General features: G+C 38.6%; 1 protein-coding gene across 2 annotated transcripts; it reads right to left on the bottom strand.

Annotated features, from left to right (window-relative positions):
• Positions 1 to 832: 832 nt before the first annotated feature.
• On the bottom strand, positions 833 to 19,458 carry ehhadh (enoyl-CoA, hydratase/3-hydroxyacyl CoA dehydrogenase). Of its 2 annotated transcripts, none has more exons than XM_057852540.1 (7): positions 19,247 to 19,458; positions 18,935 to 19,038; positions 16,009 to 16,178; positions 15,798 to 15,909; positions 14,246 to 14,350; positions 5,602 to 5,943; positions 833 to 3,117 (listed from the first exon to the last, which is right to left on the bottom strand). In XM_057852540.1, exons 1-7 carry the CDS (start codon positions 19,318 to 19,320, stop codon positions 1,883 to 1,885), a joined length of 2,142 nt encoding a protein of 713 aa, XP_057708523.1. In that variant the 5' UTR covers positions 19,321 to 19,458; the 3' UTR covers positions 833 to 1,882. The 2 variants fall into 2 exon arrangements, with proteins under 2 accessions (XP_057708523.1, XP_057708524.1); XM_057852541.1 differs by having other exon boundaries at positions 18,935 to 19,033; positions 19,247 to 19,380.
• Positions 19,459 to 19,575: the final 117 nt, after the last annotated feature.

Genomic DNA, 19,575 nt, shown 5'->3' with positions numbered 1-19,575 from the left:
GGCGTCTTAGGCTCTTACACTACGGAAACTAAGGAAACAGATCAACAACCTCTCTACTATTGGATTGCATTTGTTATTTCATAAATTAACATTAGCTGCCATTGACGGCGATAGACGTCCAATCCATTTGGACTGATGTGCTCTCCCAATCCAAATGAGTTGGACGTCCATCACCGTTAATGGCACTGTAACATAACTCTGCCAGCCATAACAGTTCAAACAGATTTGACGATACATGATGTACCATGTCAAAATATTTGGCTTGAACAGCGAAATTGTTAAATGATAAATAACACTGGCCAACATTTTTTTTTCATTTTCTGTTGCACAAATTTTTTTTTAACAAATCTATACAATTTCTGATTGATGATTTCAAATCTGTCATTATTTTTATCTGTATGCAATATGCATTTTTGATATTCTCATACTAGTAGTATTTTACAGATTCATATATTTTCACCCAATACCACCTTTAGATAGTCATATATTAATCATCGTCAACGTTTGCTTATCAAAGTTTTACCACTGTTGTATGGCATGTATGGTAAAACATGGCATAACAGGTATTATTTTACTACATCTGGTTATATTTGGGCTATTTTTTTTTAAATACCAGCTAGAAACCCACTGTTAATTAATTTTTAATTGTACAAAAAAATCATTTCATTTGCAAAAAAACAAAAACAAAAAACAAACCAAAAAAAAACAAAGTAGAGCTACCAGAAAAAAACTAGGGTCAGAATTGGATTTAGCACCCCAAAATCACGTAAGAACAGTGTATGCATGAAAGCAACACATTGACCAGTACGTATTATAATATCTATCATTATCTTTAAAAATATTTAATGCTTTTGAATTGCTTTTTATTAGGTCATGAAGATGTACAAAATAAAACACACAGATGGTATTATAGCATCAGATATAGTCAACACAGTAATTTATTATGAAGAATGTAGTTGCTATATCAGTTCATGAAATCTGGTAACAGGCTACAGATGTTGAGCGGTTCGTGCCGTTCCAGATTAAACTGCAGATTGTCTCCTGAGGGGTTATTACAGGTCACAGTTGCTCTACATGTTTTTTGTTTGTTTTTACTTTGGCACACGTGAGTTTTACATTTTTAATCAACTCATACTCAACGTGAGCTGCGGCTGAACTTGACAGGATGTCCGCCTCTTTGTGCTGCTCTCTTTCATTTCTTCCATCGCACAATCGACATCCGCCCCTGCACCAGTCAGATGGGGCTTATGGAGCGCCAACTGCACAAGTCACATTGTAATCTTTGCAGCGTAATCGTCGGATTTAGATCCCTGCCTCCAACTCCAATTAGATAAAAGTCAAAGAAACACTCTTTACAATGATGTAAAAAATGCAAAAACCCTAAATCCTCCAATTAGGCAAAAGAGGGCTTTAAATCTGCAAGAAAAATGAGTGTAAAGTTATAAATGGCATGTAAAACAAGTAGTCTTATGGGGCACGTCATTTTGAATTCAAAGTCAGGTTTGTGTGTGTTTTGTTTCTTCAGTAGAACATTTAGATTTTTATTGAAATGTTCCCATTCGACCATTATAAGCTACTTTAGTGGCAGACTTTTAATTAAACAAAATATGTAGTTAAATAGTGGCTTTCAGGCTAAATGAATAAGCTTCAAATAGCAGGTGGTGCCAATAGGTTGACTGTAATTAACTTTGACTGTGAATGTAAATCTGACGTTGAGGAAGAAAGTCACATTATGAATGAAAAGCAATTCAACATAAAATAATTAAAAACAAATGAAAGATCCGATGCTCAGAGAGATAGCTTATTTGGTTGTACTTTAAAATATGATTGGCATGTAAGAAATCAGTCATGAGGTTCCAAAGTGTCGAGAAATCTAGCTAATTTACAAGTGGCTGCAAGTTTTTTGTATGATTTCCCTCCACTTATGGACAGGTGGGCTGCCACTGTCCACCAGCCGACGAAGCAGAACGCAAGGCTGCAGGTAAGGCACATCGGGGTGAGCCTGCTGATAGTGCTCCAGCCTCTCCAAAATCTTGGTCAGCCCTACCATACTCGCATAGAACATGGGCCCGCCACGATGCTTGGGCCAACCGTAGCCGAAGACATAGATGACGTCGACATCTTCGGGTCCGGCCGCTATTCCTTCTTCCAGGATTCGGAAGCCCTCGTTGATGAGGGTATACAGGCAGCGCTCCAGCACCTCCTGGCCATCTATGCGGCGTACCGCCAGGTGATGTCTGGCTCGATACTCCTCCAGAAAGCTGTACAACCACGAGTCTGGCCTGGCTTCACGACTGTTGTCATAACGATACCATCCACAGCCTGTTTTCTGTCCAAACCGCCCTTGTTCGTAGAGAAGATCTCCAAGGGGACTGTACCTGCGACCATTCCGGACTCTGGTTGACGTGCCGGGCTGTACCAGGCCTTCCGCCTTCCTGACCCTCCAACCCACATCTATCCCTGAGAGGTCAGACATTCTAAAGAGCCCCATGGCGAAGCCAAACTCCTCCAACACGCTATCCACCAACTGAGGCGTGGCTCCTTCTTCCAGCAAGAACAAGCCTTGTTCCATATATGGCTTCAGCATGCGGTTCCCCACAAACCCGCGGCAGTTCCCGACAGCCACGCTAACTTTACCCAGTTTCTTTCCCAGATTCATAGCCGTGGCCACAGTTTCGAGAGAGGAGCGCGACCCGTACACCACCTCCAACAGCTTCATAACGTGCGCCGGGGCAAAGAAATGCATCCCGACCACCAGCTCTGGATGGCGGCTCTGTGATGCCAGGACGTCGATGTCTAACGTGGACGTGTTGGTGCATAAGAACGCTCCAGGTTTACAAACAGCAGACAGCTGCTGGAAGAGCTGCTTTTTCAGCTCCAAATCTTCAAACACAGCCTCGATGACCAAGTCGACATCCGCCAGTGCCTGGAGCTTTTGGCTGTAGGTGATTCGGTCAAGCGCTGAGGCTACCCCTCGTCTTTGTGCCCCCCGCTGTAGCATACCTGATATGGCCTGCTTTGCTTCCCTCAGTGGCTTCTCCTGAGCTTCCACGGCAACCACAGACAAACCCGCCTGAGCAAGGGAGACTGTTATTCCTCTCCCCATTGTACCAAGACCTGAGAAGACCAAAGACATAAAACGGTAAAAAATAGAAAGTAACTGCTATTGAAGAAAGTTGATTTTCTCCGCTTTAACAGACGTAGTTTTCTATTTCAATGTAGTACGTCAGTTACAGACCTCCTTTTGTGTGATAATTTCAACACCACAATGCTTTTTTGCCTTGAAGCAGAATGTGCCGTTGCATTCAAGCCTGCAATTTTAATGCGCAAGCTGCTGAGCTTCACATATCCGGAGTTCTCAACCAACAACACTCCCTGTAGGGAGGTGACTTCGCCTTGTACCAGGTGGAATAAATGGTTGGCAAGTGATGGTTTTAAGTCATTTGCTGCCATTGACAGCGATACGCATCCAAATCCAGTGAATGCATTAATTTTAGGGCTGTCAAACGATTAAACATTTTAATCGAGTTAGTCAGAGCTTAAAAATTAATTAATCGTAATTAATCGCAATTCAAATCATCTATAAAATATGCCATATTTTTCTGTAAATTATTGTTGGAATGGAAAGATAACACAAAAGACGGATATATACATTCAACATACTGTACATTAGTACTGTATTTGTTTATTATAACAATAAATCAACAAGATGGCATTAACATTCTGTTAAAGCGATCCATGGATAGAAAGACTTGTAGTTCTTAAAAGATAAATGTTAGTACAAGTTATAGAAATTTTATATTAAAACCCCTCTTAATGTTTTGGTTTTAATAAAATTTGCAAAATTTTCAAACAAAAAATAAACTACCGTAATTTCCCGAATATAAGGCGCACCCGTGTATAACGCGCACCCCAAATTTACTCGTAAAATCTAGGGAAAATTATTGTACCCGTGTATAATGCGCACCCAAATTTTAGCGCCAATAAATAGAAGAATACAAGAAAACACAGCTCGTGTACAGATACAGAAATTTCATTTTACTGACTAGTGAAACACAGCACAAGCATAGCACATTGGTAGTTCAAAACATTACAGTAAGCTGACAATATGCATGGTAAAAATATGATCTGACAACTTCTCCAACTTACCAAAATCCAGGAGAAAACAAAACAGATGTGACTTTTCTTTTAAAGGCTGCTGTATAACTTGATCGTTTCATCATGACGAATAAATGTTTCTTCCATGGATTGATACGGTAAAATAAAATTGAGGACCGAAGTCGGAAATCGGAACGAGCGCATCGCTACTGTAACAAGAGGAACTATTGTTATTTGGGTTTGAGTTTCCCGAGGGACAGATATAGTTGATGGACACAGGAAGTCTGTTGTGTTACGTTTGTTATAGTCCGATTTGCGGAGCTGCAATAAACGTTGACTTAAATGAGTTCAAGAAACTAAATTCTGTGCTTTATGAAGAGTGAAAAAAGCGTAAAAAGTGACAACAACAAAAAAATTTAACACAGACGAACTCATTCGACCGATCAGAGTGAAGTATTACCGAAACAAAATGGTGACGTCACGTACCATAATGGTCGGCAACGGATCGCCGCATACGTTTCTTCAACACAACATGGCCGTGTCAATAAAAAAAAAAAAATAATAATAATCGGTTTTTATATATATATATAATATAGATATATTTCTGTCTCCATCCCTGTACCCGAGTATAATGCGCACCATGATTTTACAAGTTGATTTTGGGGAAAGAAGTGCGCGTTATATTCGGGAAATTACGGTAGTAGCTCGCCATTGTTGATGTCAATAATTACACAATGCTCATGGTGCTGAAACTCATAAAATCAGTCGCACCCAAGCGCCAGCAGAGGGCGACAAAACACCAAAAAACACAAGTGGATATGACACTGTGCTGTCATTTTAATCTGTTTGAGCAGGGCATGTGCGTTAAATGCGTCAAATATTTTAACGTGATTGCACCTCCGCGACCCTCGTGAGGAAAAAGCGGCATGGAAAATGAATGAATGAATTTAAAAAATTAATTACCGCCCGTTAATGCGATAATTTTGACAGCCCTAATTAATTCATGATTCACGGTTGCAAACACCGCACAATGAAATTGTTTGCACCCTTACCGATAAGCAAGCCAACTACAGGGCAAAACATTAAGATTTTTTCTTTTACTGCTTTTCATTTCATTATTTTGTATGTTTCACCTCCAAAAAATGATTTTCATAGTACATTTACGATAATCCGAAAAAGTGATTCAGACTCAGCATTAGTTTATGTCACCTCAGCCAATTTAGTGTTGTCATACTAGACACATAGAGCAGGTCAACTCAGTATATTATATTGAGATATAAACAGAGGCTGATACAAGTTTGGAGAGGGGCCATTTTGAAAATTAAAACCTTGACAAATTTTAAGCCTCAGGCTGTGCTGCTTTTATGTTTTGTTTCAACAAGGCTGCTTCTGTTAGTTTTTTAAAAGGACTTTTTGAATTTGTTCCTCCTTGTCCTAAAAATATCCAAAATTAGTTTATAGATGTTGTCAAGTTTAGTCCATATGCACGTGTTCCAATCTTACCGATGACCGCTGTTTTGAGAACGGGCCTGGGCTTGCTGCCATCCCAGCGTGCTCCACTGGGGATGCTCCACCTGGCTACAGCTCTCTGTGCAAAGAAACTGTACTGCAGTGCTCGAGCCTGGCCAGAGGTGAACAACGTGGCCATCAGCTCCTTTTCTCGCTCCATGCCTCGGGCGTAGGGCAGAGTGGCGGCTGCCTGCAGCGCCTGGACGCAAGCCACTGGCGCTATGGCTCCACGGGCGCTCTGGCGCACCTTCTGCATCGCTGCCTCAAATAGGGCATCCAAATCGGGGGGGCAAGGGCATGGCCGGGTGCTGATGCGCCGGGCATCCAGAGACTGTTCTGAAAGGGAAAAGAGCTGACTCAGAGGACATTTCAGACAAATATTTGCATTTTTGTGCAAAAATTCCAAATATCTATCCTTTTTTTTTTTATTTTTTATTTTTTGCTTTTGTACAATATGACTGCATTTTCCAGACTATGTGACACTCTGGAGTATGTCACACTAGTCAAAAAATGCGTTATGAAGATGATAAAAAAAAAAAAAAAAATGAAAGTCAAATAATTCAATGACACTAGGACTGCAACCAACGATATAACAGCATAACCTGCATGTGCACTTTTTGCATTTATAAGACCAAACAGATTGAGGTACAGGTGAACCGGGGTCAGAGTTACATTTTCTTATGAATATAAACCTAATTAATTGATAGGCTAAATGATCAATGCAAAATAAATCTGTATTGACTTATGCTTACTTTCACGGGTATTGGTTCAGGTGATACACCTTTCGATTCAAACCTTTGTTTACCAAAACTACTAAAGAAATCTTTTGAAAATTTCCAGAATAAATTTCTGGATTGTATTAGCAAAATTAAATTGCAACATTTGAAGATAGCTTAAATTATATCAACATACACAATTATTACAAACTTGATAATCATCTCTTACATATCCAGGAATGAAAAAAATAAACATTTTCATTGTCTTAAGACCACTCAGCTTTGTGTGTCTAAATAAATTAAGTATAACTGAAAAAAAGTCTTAGGGTACAACAACAAAAATAAATAAAAATTGAGCCTTCCTGCAGGTAAAACACGACTGCTTTTTATGTGTGATTATCTGAAAAATGTCTGCATAGGCTGCAAATAAAAATAACATAAATAAAATTTTATTAAATAAATAATGCAGAAAATAAACAAGTCTATTTTAAATAAATGCAAGTCCTCAGCAAATCAAATGTGCGTTTGAAGGGGGAAAATGGAACGGTACATTCAGCAAGTGAAAAGGTAAAATGTAAGTCTGAACATCATGAAAATATTTCACAACCTAAAAGACAACCTAAATTACCTATATAACTTAACTGATCATAAAATGCAAATAAGGTTGCTTAAAAGTTGATGAGGACAATTTGAACATCCTGACAAGTTGGTAGTGATATGTCCCTACCGTCCTTTTGCAAACCTACGCCCTTTGCTGCAACTAACGATTATTTGTAAAAATTGATTAATCAGATGATTAATTAAACTATTAATGGGATAAATGTCACTTTACCTTCACAATTTAACTTGAAGTTGTTTTAGGCATGTTGTAAGTAACAATAATGGATGACTATTTCCTTCAAAAATAAAATCTTATTATAGCTTCCTTAAAAAAACAATATTTTATGACAGCTTACTTAACTGTAGTCTTCAACTGTACTGTTTTAAGTACATAAAACTTGTTAAATTTTTTAATAGAGGTTCTCAGTATAAAACATAAATTTCTAAGTACAAAAATTGGACAAAAGTCCTGTTCATTCAAATAAAAAAAGTGCTGCAAATTGACTTTTTTTTTTGTCTTGTGTAAAATTTTGGTAGCATCCTGTTGGTTCCTTCATTGAACGGTGACATCTTTTTAAAAAAAATAAATAAATAAAAAAAGTTTGATTCTTAGTGGGAACATACTGATAACCTATTGGGATACAAAATATCGTGATATACAAATAAATACTAATATATGCTCTAGTCAAGCTCACTTCTTAAGTTGCACCTGAAAAATCTGAGGCATAGCTGAATTCTGAAAAAAGTGTGATTTATAGTCTGAAAAATTGTGTACAACTCTACAGAATGGGCTAAAATTACAAGTTCTATCTTATTACGGTCACATAGCGAGGCCGTAATGTTTCAGAAAATTGAAAAACCAATCTGTGTCATCCTCTGTAAAGTTTACAAGACATTATTGTTCTAACAAAAGGATTTTTGTTGTTGTTTTTAGTCTCAGAACTACCTCACAATCCCATTGTCTGCCTTCTCCCCTAGGGATTCACTGTGTGCGGTCTCGAGCCGTCTTTTAATTTAGAAGTATATTTCCTGGTGGGACGCCACGGGAGGACGCAATATTTCAAAGAGATCTGGTGTCTGCACTGATTTCAATCTGGGGTAAATGGAGGGGGAAAAAATCAACTAAATTCCCCATTCCTGTGTCTCCTGACATGATTACATGAGACAGTGGTTAGAATCCTTCACAGCACATCTGAATTACACTGAGCTCCTGAAAATGGGTCACCGTGGCAAAGATTAAACAGGTCACTCAGCAATCCACTGTCTCAAATTTGCGCCAATAAACAAAAGCAGAATCTGTACAATGGCTCAATAATACACGGATGGTTATTCAAAACATTCACAAGGAAAACTTACCAAAATTTAAAATCAAAGTCAAGGTGGAGTCGCAATGGAATATAATAATGCATTCAACCATTAATCTGTAAATGGTTGCACTGTTTCCACGGATTTGTTGCACGGCGAGAGGGTTGTCCCGACAGATGTCGCAACCGCTGCGCTAAAAGACTTAATCCGCGCATGTGTGGCCTCTGATGGCAACACGTGCGACCATTCAAATGCACTCTTGTACTGTTTTTGACACATGGATGCTCTCAACTGGTTAGGTCACATGATCACTCCATGACAGTTTTGCAATGTTCTGATTAGTGCCATTAAGACATTCCCAACCTATTAGTCGGCGAAAAACGTTGAATCCTTTGAAATTGGGAGAGGCTGGCAACGAATGTTCGCTACATTAGTTTATCACTTATGCAGTAGATGTATATCCACTTGAACTGGGAGGGTGGCAAGGAATAGACTTTCCCTGCCACCCTCCCAGTTCAAATGGACTGGACGTTCATCCCTGTCAATGGCAGTGAATGAGCCAATATTGCAGAGAAATCAGTACGAATCAGTGTCTTAATATGACTGATTTTTTTCCCTCAAAATCACATTTGCGCCGAGCTTTGCGCTCGTATGAAAACTAAGATGTGCCACATTTTAAGCTCAAACACTATCTACAAATATACAGCCAATTGTCTATACGAATGACTCATGCTATTAATAACATCGATGGTAGCTCTCCAAATTAAAATGTATTGAACATATATTATTGTACTCTTTAATTTGTTAGTTTTGTTTTTCACTGTAACATGTCCAAAAGGATTGGACATCTATCGTCGCTAATGGCACTAACATATGATCATTCACTGCCCATAGACTCCACCATCAGTTGACAAGAAAGCTCCCATAGACATTGTGCCACGCCTTCCCGTAGAGGGCCGGACCCAGACAGAAGTTGCGTTGGCTTTCACTGTGCTAAACTCAAACACACTGCGTTCTAACGCCGGATTTAAGTGGAAATAGGACAGATGTTTTAATGCATACAAGAAGGCAGAAGTGTCTAAACAGTGATTTGGTCAAGGATTCAAGGTAATCGCACCATGCATGCACTTTGAAAAGTTGTAAATACAATGAAATGAACGGGAAAAAATTTGCCTAACTTTAGCTAGAAATATTTACGTAAAATGAATGATAACTGCCGTTTTATTTTATTTTTTTATTTTAACTAAAAGTCTAGAGCAGTGTTTCTTAACCTGGGTTCAGTCGAACCCGTGGGGTTTGGGGAGTTGGTCTAAGGCAGGGGTGTCCAAACGTTTTGCAAAGGGGGCCAGATTTGGTGTGGTAAAAATGTGGGGGGCCGACCTTGGTTGACGTTCTTTACGTAGAACAATATATTTAAGTAAATTTTAGCAAGCCATTCTGTGTGTCACATTTGCTTTATTTTTTTTTTTTGATTAATAATATCAACAACTAGCCTTTGTGGTATTCTCTTTCGATTCTCGGGTTCTTGCGAAATACTGCTGCTGTGAAATTAAACTAGCTTCAAGTTGCTTTAATTTCTCGCTATGTATCTTCCCTGTAATCTTGTCATACATGTCAGTGTCTCTTGTTTGGTAATATCGCCTCACATTGAACTCTTTAAAACAGCGACTGTCTCTTTGCAAATGAGGCAGACACAGTTATTGCGTATTTTAGTGAAGAAATAGTCCAATTTCCACCTATCCCTGAAGCGTCGGCCGTTGCAGTCAACTTTCTTTTTTGTGTTAATTGTCACCATTTTAGAAAATTGAGAGTTAAGGGTCACATGGGGTAATGTTGCTTAGAGTGCTGCTGACTTTAGCGGATAAATAAGGAGCTGCATTTCGTGTGTAAGCTACTTCATATGCTGGTAGCAGTACTGTTGACCAATTTATTAAGTCTGTGTGCGGGCCAGACGTTATTGATTTTATGACAGAGGCTGGGGGCCGGATGAAATTTGACCAGGGGCCGCATTTGGCCCCCGGGCCGGACTTTGGACATGTCTGGTCTAAGGGGTTCGGTTGAGACACGCAGATTTTTGGACGCTAAAATCTAGGCAAATTTGCATTTAGACCCATTTTTGGGACTGTTAGTCCCCAATTTACAGGCTTTATTCCAATTCTTTCAACTGCTAGTCCTCTATCTGATTGGGGAAGAAACAAGTTTCCTCAGTGGAAGGTTGACTCTCACTTGGTAAGAGGAAGAACAATGGAGCTACGGGTAACATGAACTGCGTTTACATTAAAAAAAAAAAAAAAAAAAAAAGCTGTCACATCTTAGACCATGAAAATAGTATGTGTGGCAAGAATTTGATAGAATGAAAATGTCAACATGAAAACAAAAATTGAAACTGTGAAATGAATCAAGTTTCATTTTCCATTGTGAAATCAAATTATTCATTCTTTCATTATATTCCATGCCGCTTATCCTCACGAGGGTCGTGGAGGTGCTGAAGCCTATCCCAGCCAACTACGGGCAGTAGGCGGGGTACACCCTGAATCAGTTGCCAGCCAATCGCAGGACACAATGAGACATACAACCATTCACGCACACACTCATACCTAACAGGCAAAATTATTTGTTATAAATTCACACTGTTTATTGGATTTGTGAGAAGATACATGTTTATGTTTTTTTAACATATTGAATTTGTGTACAAATCAGGCGGTCATTTTGTGCAGGGTTTTTCATTAAATTTGATATCACTTGAGATGTAAACTTGACAGAAACTGCACGGTCAAGGTTAATGCAACGAAGCAAGTTCAATGTTGAACAATATATTCCTCCAAATTAAAATGAAAAACTCAAAGACTTGCACATTGGACCATTCCTAGTTTAGTGGTCTGATGATGCTGCAGGCATAAAGATAAAAACATATATTTTGGCCTGTTTAAAAACATGCTGTCTAAATGAGAAGAAATTTGAATGGAAATTCGCTTGGGCTTTACCTTGCTAGCTTGGATGTATCGATTTTGAATTTGAAAGAAAAATGATTTTTCTAATTCCAAAGGGTTTGATTAATGCAAGTGTGAAACTCATGGGGTTCGGCACCTTTAACAAGGTTAAGAACAACTGGTCTAGAGTGTTTTACATTCATATCCATAGAAATTCCGCAAAATCTCTGTTTCATGACGACCGCCATGTTGGATTACACAATACCGTAGCTTTTGCTTGAAATATTTACATGAAATGAACGATAACTGCCCGTGTTTTGCTTTTAACCAAGTATCTAAACTATTTCACGTTCATATCTATAGAAATTTCCCCCATTTATTTATAAGAATTTTCAACTCAAAAAGCTCTTTGTTTTGTTACGGCCGCCACGTTGAATTTTGTATCTCTGAACAATAGCGGAATTCAACCTAAATGAGTTGTGATTGTATATAGAAAAATGCTAATTTAGCTTTTGTTGAGTAAAATTAAGATGATTCTGCATGCTTTCCTCCAGTATTAAGTTTCTGATGTGAAAGTTGAGTGATTTATTAGCTGTTGAAAACCTGCACTAAACAAAACACTATTAAGTTGCTATTTTGGGGAAAACCTTATATGATATGTTAAACATTGCTATTGACTGCAAATATAGGGGAATATCTCTGCATTTGGTGATTTGTGTGTATCTAACGTAAAATTTGAGAATTTTATAGCCATTTTAAGTTTTGTTATACTTGTATAGAAAAATAATTACCTTATGGGCCCGAATATAAGACGGCCCTGATTATACGACAACCCCCTCTTTTTCAAGACTCAAGTTTGAAAAAAAGACTTTTTGAACACCAAATTAATTTTTATACATAAAATAATTACGGTACATCTGAAACAAATGATTATAACAATATATTTGAAAGAAAAAGCATGTTATTTTGCCTCTTTAAAATCTTAATATGTGAACATTTAAATATGTAAACGAGTGCAATCACATTCGTAAATGAATGGCTTCTGGTTTTTGAAATGTAAATAAACCAATTTATTGTGATGAAACAACAAAATTTGCAATAACTGCATTAACCATCAAAGTGAGGTCAAACTGTAACTGTAGTCTTGAAACAAATCTGAATAAGGAAAAACATTGCAATAAAATAATGCAAACTGGTTAAACTTGAGAGTAGCTGATATCTGTCATGACAGAACATTACTCTTCAAGTTCAGCATTCGCTTCAATGATATCTGGCGCCATCTAGCGTCGTGAATGGGTACGGTGCTAGAACTCGTAATGTGACTGCCAGTCTGTGCGGCATCAACAGTCGGACGGACCACCTCTGCAACAGTCTTCTGCATCGCCTGCGCCTCAACATTTGTATGATCAACATTTGCTGTTCAATGCTGATGAGCTGAAGATCCACATTCAAGCGTACCATCTCCGTTGGCATTGCAGTCTAACCGGAAGAAAACTAGAGGAAGTCGACAAGGGTCCCCCAAAACCGTAAAAACACAATGCCACACCCCTCTAGTGGCTTGGCGGTGAATTACAGAGCAACGTGCCGCAGAACTATCGAATGCTCATTGACGCCGTAGGGTCTACACCGTCACTACGCAGTCACCGCAACGCAGAAGCATAGCTCAGCCATAAAGGAGGTGCGTGTTTTAGTTTTAGGTCGCTAGCGGCTTTGGTTTTGAAAATATTTTACATTTTTCAAAAATTACGCATAGGCCCCGAGCCCAGTCAACTGAGTGAAGTCTATGCATTGTCATCCTTCCCAGTTCAAAGGGATTGGACATCTGTCAAAATCAATGGCAGCCAATGTGTCTACACTTTATTTATGTACCATATGTTTGTGTTGTGTGTGGTGATATATTGAACACCTAGTTTTCTTGTGTAAGGTCTAGAGTTCATTCCAATTCACTGATTTTCAGACAAATCAGCACTGTAGAGGAGTAGTGTATTTTTTATTACAAGGTGACTTGCTATCAAGTCGCCACTCGTGTTGTTGTAGCTTTTGTTGGTGGTTGTGTGTACACTATCATTTTTTTATCTATTCCTTCATTATCTTTGGACAGATAACAACGAAATTTGGTCGGTATATTCTAGGCAGGCTTATTTTTTTTGTGTCAGGGCTGATTAATCAATTGTGGAATTATTGTCACGAGTAGGTTTTGTTGCCAAAAACCTGTAGGAGTTAGCCAGAGGGCATGTACACTCTTCGGGTGTGATTACACGCAGACTCGTCACAGCCTTCAGCCTTCAGTAACACATTAGACCTTGTAATATAATACAGGCTGTCCTTAAAAAAATGCCATGTCATAGTCATTTTTGTTGTAATAACTTCACAATTTTACTGAATTTAAAGAAACGTCAAATTTTTATATTTAATATTTCATATATTTCTCTTTTCAGGATGAACGATGCCATTCACTTTGAAAGAAAAGTCATTTAGTGTCTTGGGATATGCTAAAACTCAATCACTCAAGACAGTACAGCATGACTTACATGGAATATTCGTAGCACTCCCCGATTCCAAGGATGTCATCTTAGTGCCACATTGGTTCCGATATTCATCGTATCAGTACAACCCTTACATGTAAAACTGAAAAGAAATTATGTTATTACTTTTACTAATTAACTTGTCGACAGCAATTTACAGTGCTAGACCTTGAGGTCTGGCCCCGTCAATGACACTGAAAGATGAAAGTTCACTGGCAGCACTCCTAGTTTAAATGAACTAGATGTTTATTGTTGACTCTGGCGGGCTATGAGTTAAAAGAAAAAAAAACTGCCAAGGACACTCGATGAATATTCTGCTAATGTTGGTCCCTTTTGCCCCTTCTGAATAATAGAGCAAAGGCAGTGGAGACTTCAGAGCACATCTCACAGAGCCATCAAACATTCATAGCCACAGCTGAGTATTTTCGTCCCTTTCACTTCCTCAACAATTGTAGATGTTGGTGTCTCCAAAAAAGAAAAATGATATTTTTGTAGAAATCGTCTTGTCCCATCAGAGAGGGAATATCATGACATGCTGTCAGTGCTTTGCTTCGTATCTCACCTGCAACGCTCTTGGCAAACTTGACAGCTGCGTCCACAGTGTTGTGATCAGTAAGATGATCCACTATAGAGAGTTTCAATGCTTCAACGGCGGTGACGTGACGGCCTGAGAGACAAGAAGGAATGAGTATACGTGCTTGAACAAATAAAAATAAGTCATTGAGAAGATGTTTTATGTATATTTTCCAAAGTCTTGTTTTAAAAATTCCTACCTCATCGCAAATACACAAATGTTAACTTAATTGAAAAATCTAAATGTTCAGTAGATGTGATTATGAACCAAAATGCTCATGGTTAAAAGAAAACTTCAGCAATAGAACCAACTCCAATAACAAATCCTGATAAAGGCTGACCTCTGCTGGTCAGTTGAGGACACTAATGCCGCATTTAAAGTTGTGTTACAAATCAACAGCTCAGTTCATTTAAAATGTTTACCTTTTCAGCCAATCGCAATGCATTTGGTGGAAAACACAGACAAGACTGAAAAAGCAGTTTCTGCTCTTGCACTACTCTTTAAAAGAAACTGCTGTATTTTAAGCAGAAACAACTGTTGTGTTTGACAGAACAATATGACTAGATGCTGCCATAGCAGATTCATGGCACATTAAGCACCTGAACTATTTTTAATTTGTCCGTTTCAGACGTTGCGTATCGCTTTTGTTACGACCCAGCCATAAAACGAAGGTAATTAATTATATTTATTATTCAAAACTTCTGTCGTTTTTAGCTTAGAATCATTAATTTATGTCTAATATTTCATTTAACAAAAAAAATAAATAAATAAATAAAAACGACTTTAAAAAATTATTCACTCGCATAGCTTAAACTTTTCAACAAATTACATCACAATGAAAAAAAATGGTGTCTGTAAAAAAGTCACGGATGTCTACCTCATAACTATCGCTTAATTGTATTCTTTTTGTTACTGTCCCATTTTCTCCGATATGTTAGATGAGAAATAATCGATCCAAACAAAGAAAAATTGGAAAAAAAAAAGTTTAAAGGGTACATATATGAAAAAGAAAATCTCGACCCCTCCTTGATGTCTGCGATTTCTGCATCGCGACCCTTGTTATTGTACCATGTTTCACCCATAAAATCCCCCAAAAATCCAGCTTTGGCTGTTCACAGCTGTGTCTTGACACTCAGTGATACATGCTACATGGAGTTTTTGGATCGAAACAAGGTAAGTACGCGATAATAACTCGTTAAAGTCATGGCGTCTTTAATTCTGCTCTCGCGTGATCTCACCTCCAGATAGGGTTTCGCTGTTTAAATTTTTATTTTTTTTTTAAATGCCCTCTTGTTCAAAAGTTTTCTTCCTCCAGAAAATTGAGATTTTAACCTTTCCAATGATGTATCACACGTGCATATCGGACAATTTTTAAATTTGGCCAAATTGGGGGTCTCAGAGCAGAACTTCAAGTCACCTGAGTGTTTTCCGCCATATACAAACAAACTACCATGCACAGTCACATTTACAGTAATGAACAACACAACAAAAATCACATTTGACTTACTTAAAGATTGAGACCAAAATGTGAGACAGTTACCAGTGGTGATGAGATCTAAAGCTGCCGGTAGTCCAGTCAACCTGGGCAAACGTTGGGATCCACCCGCAGCAGGTAGCAGACCCAGAGTCACCTCGGGAAGCCCCACTTTGGCCTGAAATTGAGCCAGGATAGGAAGTTTGATGATAGGACACAACTAAAGGGTATGATTTGGAGTTGGAAACTGCAAAATGCATCAAAATATAGAACTCACTTTAGAGTGTGCTATTCGATAGTGACAGCCAAGCGCCAACTCCAGGCCTCCACCCAGAGCAATTCCCTCTATGGCCGCCACCACCGGCTTGTTGGCAGCTTCTATAGCGTGGATCATTGGCACCAGTGGAGGTCCGGTCATGGGAGTACCAAATTCTCTGATGTCTGCTCCTGTTAATGAAGATGCACAAACTAAATGTCTTGCTTGTGTAATGTTGGTTAATGTAACGTAAAGCACGGATGCTTTACTCATATTTTAATGCCCCAAACTGAAATCAAGGAGTCACATTAGGCATTTTTTCAAATGTAAAATGTAATGTCCAATGGATGTTCGTCCAGTTGCCCCTGCCAGTCAAAACGGATTGGACGTACAGAAACATCAAAGGCACTGAAACATCAGTATTCGCAGCCAGTCCTGCTGGTTAAAATGTATAGGACATCTAATACTATCGATGCCATCATGCAATGAGTAAAATACTATGAAGGGTGTCAGGGAAGATCAAGTTTGAATTCCAAGACAAGTGTTACCTCGATAGCTCGATTAGAGAAATGAATACAACCCCAACCATAGATTGCTTTGCTTCGAAGGCTTTACGAACAAGAGCTCTCGGGTACAAAATGGTGTGATTCAGCCAGGAGCTGTGATCACCCAGAAGTACAAAGAAGTATAATAGAGGCTGGACATTTATACTGTTGAAAGGGCGGTGCCAAAGCCCACCGTGAAACGAAACTTACTAAGAAACGAAACTCATCATCTCACAAACCTGGGTATTTTTCCATACAAAAACATCTTTGAGCTGAGACCTTGAACACCGGCTCTGCCACAGTCCTCCCTTGTATTCATTCAGGGCATATTGGAAAACACAGGAACATAACAGTCCATATTTGGGCATATTGTGATACAGTCTACGAAGGCTATGGGAAGGCACACTCAAACAGGTTAATATAACAATGATGCTCTATGGTACAATGTTCTCATGCAAGGATAGCAAAGTATACAAAATATAATGTATAATGGTTGTGTTTTAAGCATGAATAAAATTCTCTCACAAAGGGGGAAAAAAATCAACTTTAGATTGTTACTTGGGTAGTAATCACTGTGTATTTCTGTTTCTATTGGTTTTAACAAACTAATTTATTGGGTTTTTATTAAGATTGGATTATTTATAAATTCATAATAAAAAATACAATATTGATTAATAGTCTTTAAAAACCAATATGCCAATGATAGCATTTCATTTTCTTTAAAATGACAAAAATAGTCAATTTTGAATTGTATAACTTTAGTGGCCTGTGACCCTGAAAGGTTTGAAAATATGGTACCTGTTAACATTCAGGGACATTCCATAAAAGTATCTTTACTTGTAGCAGAGTTCACACCCTACATTTTATGTACTCTAACTTGGCATTAGACATGTGCCGATTACTGGTTTTCAGGTATTCCGTGGTATGAAAACATCAAGGTTTCAAAACCGCAAAAATTGTCTATCATACCGTCGCTAAGGTATTAGCTATTTTTTACATCCCAAAAATGCGTGGAAGAATCCCTCACAGCTGTAAGGCTCAACCCTCCCCCACCAGCTGTTGCTGAGTGTCAATTGCCATGTTTACATGGAGCCAAATATTCCAATTACAATCGGAATATTTGTTCAAACCGAATAAATGTATTCCATATAAACACCTCATTCGGAATGAACAGGCCCAAACCGAATGGAATTTCATTCCGATTCACAGGGGTGGAATATTCCTTTTCCCAAACCGATTAGAAGTAAAATTATATCATGTAAACAGGGAAGCGGAATGGTGTCTGGTTGCGTTCTTTCTGCACATGCTCCGTACTGACGTGGTGACGTCACTTGGTGACGTAAGTAACGTCACTTGCAACATGGCTTCCAAGCACACGCACAGCGCACCCACACAACTTTTTAAATGAACGGCGTATCATTCTGAAGTTTTGTTTCCACTCGAAAAGTTAAAACAGCAGCTGATCTGACGATCGATCTCCATGTTTTGCAACGTGACGCTTTGTTTTGATTAATCTGCGCATGTCAGACGGCAGTTGTCAAACGTCCTTTCGGAATAAAGGCAGACACATCTAAACGCTGGATCGGAATAGATGAAGTGACATGTAAACAGCTGATGTGAAATTTCCATTCGGAATGATTTGAATCGGTATGAATAAAAGTCAGCATGTAAACGTGGCTAGTGAGTCAGCTGTGCTGCTAAAGGATGACTGGAGGAGGTGAAACTCCTGAATTTTTTCCCCCATCAAAGAAAACTAAATCGCAAGGAATGGGAATTCTTCGGCGACAAAAAGTTACAGATGGCCACGGCTTAGAGGAGGAGGGCTAACCGACATGTAAAACATGTTGCGGAGGGTGGCTGCCGAGGAGGCAATACCTCAATTATGATTTCGCATTTATACAAAATCAAATGTTATTAAACACTTACTGAACATTTACCACCAGCTACGAGAGCATGTTCAGTGTGTGTAGCGATGGTAAAACTTTTTTTTTTTCCTCTGGCAACTGTCTGTATTGAGAAAGAGAGTGTGTATAATGTAAACATGACACGAGTCACACACACATACTTTTTATGGAAAATAATTCAATTATTTTTGTTCTGATAGTCATTGTGTTGAGCTGTGGCTGAAGGGTTAGGCTATTTTTATTTTAACTGAACATTATACTTATGTTCCAATTTGCTAATATGTTGAAAAATAAAAATCCTGGTTAATGGATTTTTATTTATTTGTTTTAACCCCAGATATCTCAAAGTAACACATTATAGAGCAGTAATTGCAATACCTAATCGCGATATTTTGGCTTAAGGTTATCATACCGTCAGAATATCATACCGGTACATGCCTAATTGGCATACAGACACATAACAGTAAACATTGTGGAGTAAAAGAAAACTGTACTTACCCCCACAAAACACTCCATTCTGTCCACATATGACAACAGAGTTCACCTCAACATCGTCGAGGGCTGTCTTAACAGTGTCCACAATGCCCTGACGTACAGCTGCACTGTACAACAGACATAGTGTCTTGTTATGTCGTTGTCAGTTTTTCTCAATATTTGTGATAGAAGAAGTAAAGCCATGCAGTGAAGATATTTACGTAACAACGTGGGAGCAGCACAGGTACAATGTAGAAATTGGGAGCAGTAAAGGTACAATGTAGAAAAAATATATATAAAAGTAAAAATGCCAATCAACGATGCAGCACAACTCACCTTAATGCATTTACAGGAGGGTTTTGGAGCGTAATCAAGCCAACAGTATCCGAAACGCGAGAATATCGGGCCATTATTCCACACGAACTGCAATTTGTTTAGTCGGCACAGCGTACTTTGAACTTTAAAGTTTTGCTGGCAGAACTACTTCAACTTTTGCACACTCCCTTCGCCTGCTTGTGACCATGACAGCGTCACAGCGCCGTCCACAAGTGGTTTCTAACCATTAAAATGTCGCTCAATTTGTGGCGTTTAGAATCATTAGCGCCTCTACAGGGTTTAGGGGGAAATGCGGGTCTGCGATGATTTATTAACTCATTGGCTGCCGT

The sequence above is a fragment of the Corythoichthys intestinalis genome, chromosome 12 (assembly GCF_030265065.1).
Source record: "Corythoichthys intestinalis isolate RoL2023-P3 chromosome 12, ASM3026506v1, whole genome shotgun sequence".
In the NCBI taxonomy this organism is placed as follows: Eukaryota; Metazoa; Chordata; class Actinopteri; order Syngnathiformes; family Syngnathidae; genus Corythoichthys; species Corythoichthys intestinalis.
Note: the sequence above shows the minus strand (reverse complement) of the source record. Positions and strands in the feature narration are given on the sequence as shown.

What these genes read in the sequence shown, in the direction of transcription:
- ehhadh (XM_057852540.1), bottom strand. Translation starts at nt 19,320, where the DNA reads ATGGCCCGATATTCTCGCGTTTCGGATACTGTTGGCTTGATTACGCTC. An exon ending in GTTTGCCAAGAGCGTTGCAG is followed by an intron (nt 5,944 to 14,245) that starts GTGAGATACGAA and finishes TTTCCCTTTCAG; the next exon opens with AACAGTCTCTGGATGCCCGG. An exon ending in TCTCAAAACAGCGGTCATCG is followed by an intron (nt 3,118 to 5,601) that starts GTAAGATTGGAA and finishes TGGTCTTCTCAG; the next exon opens with GTCTTGGTACAATGGGGAGA.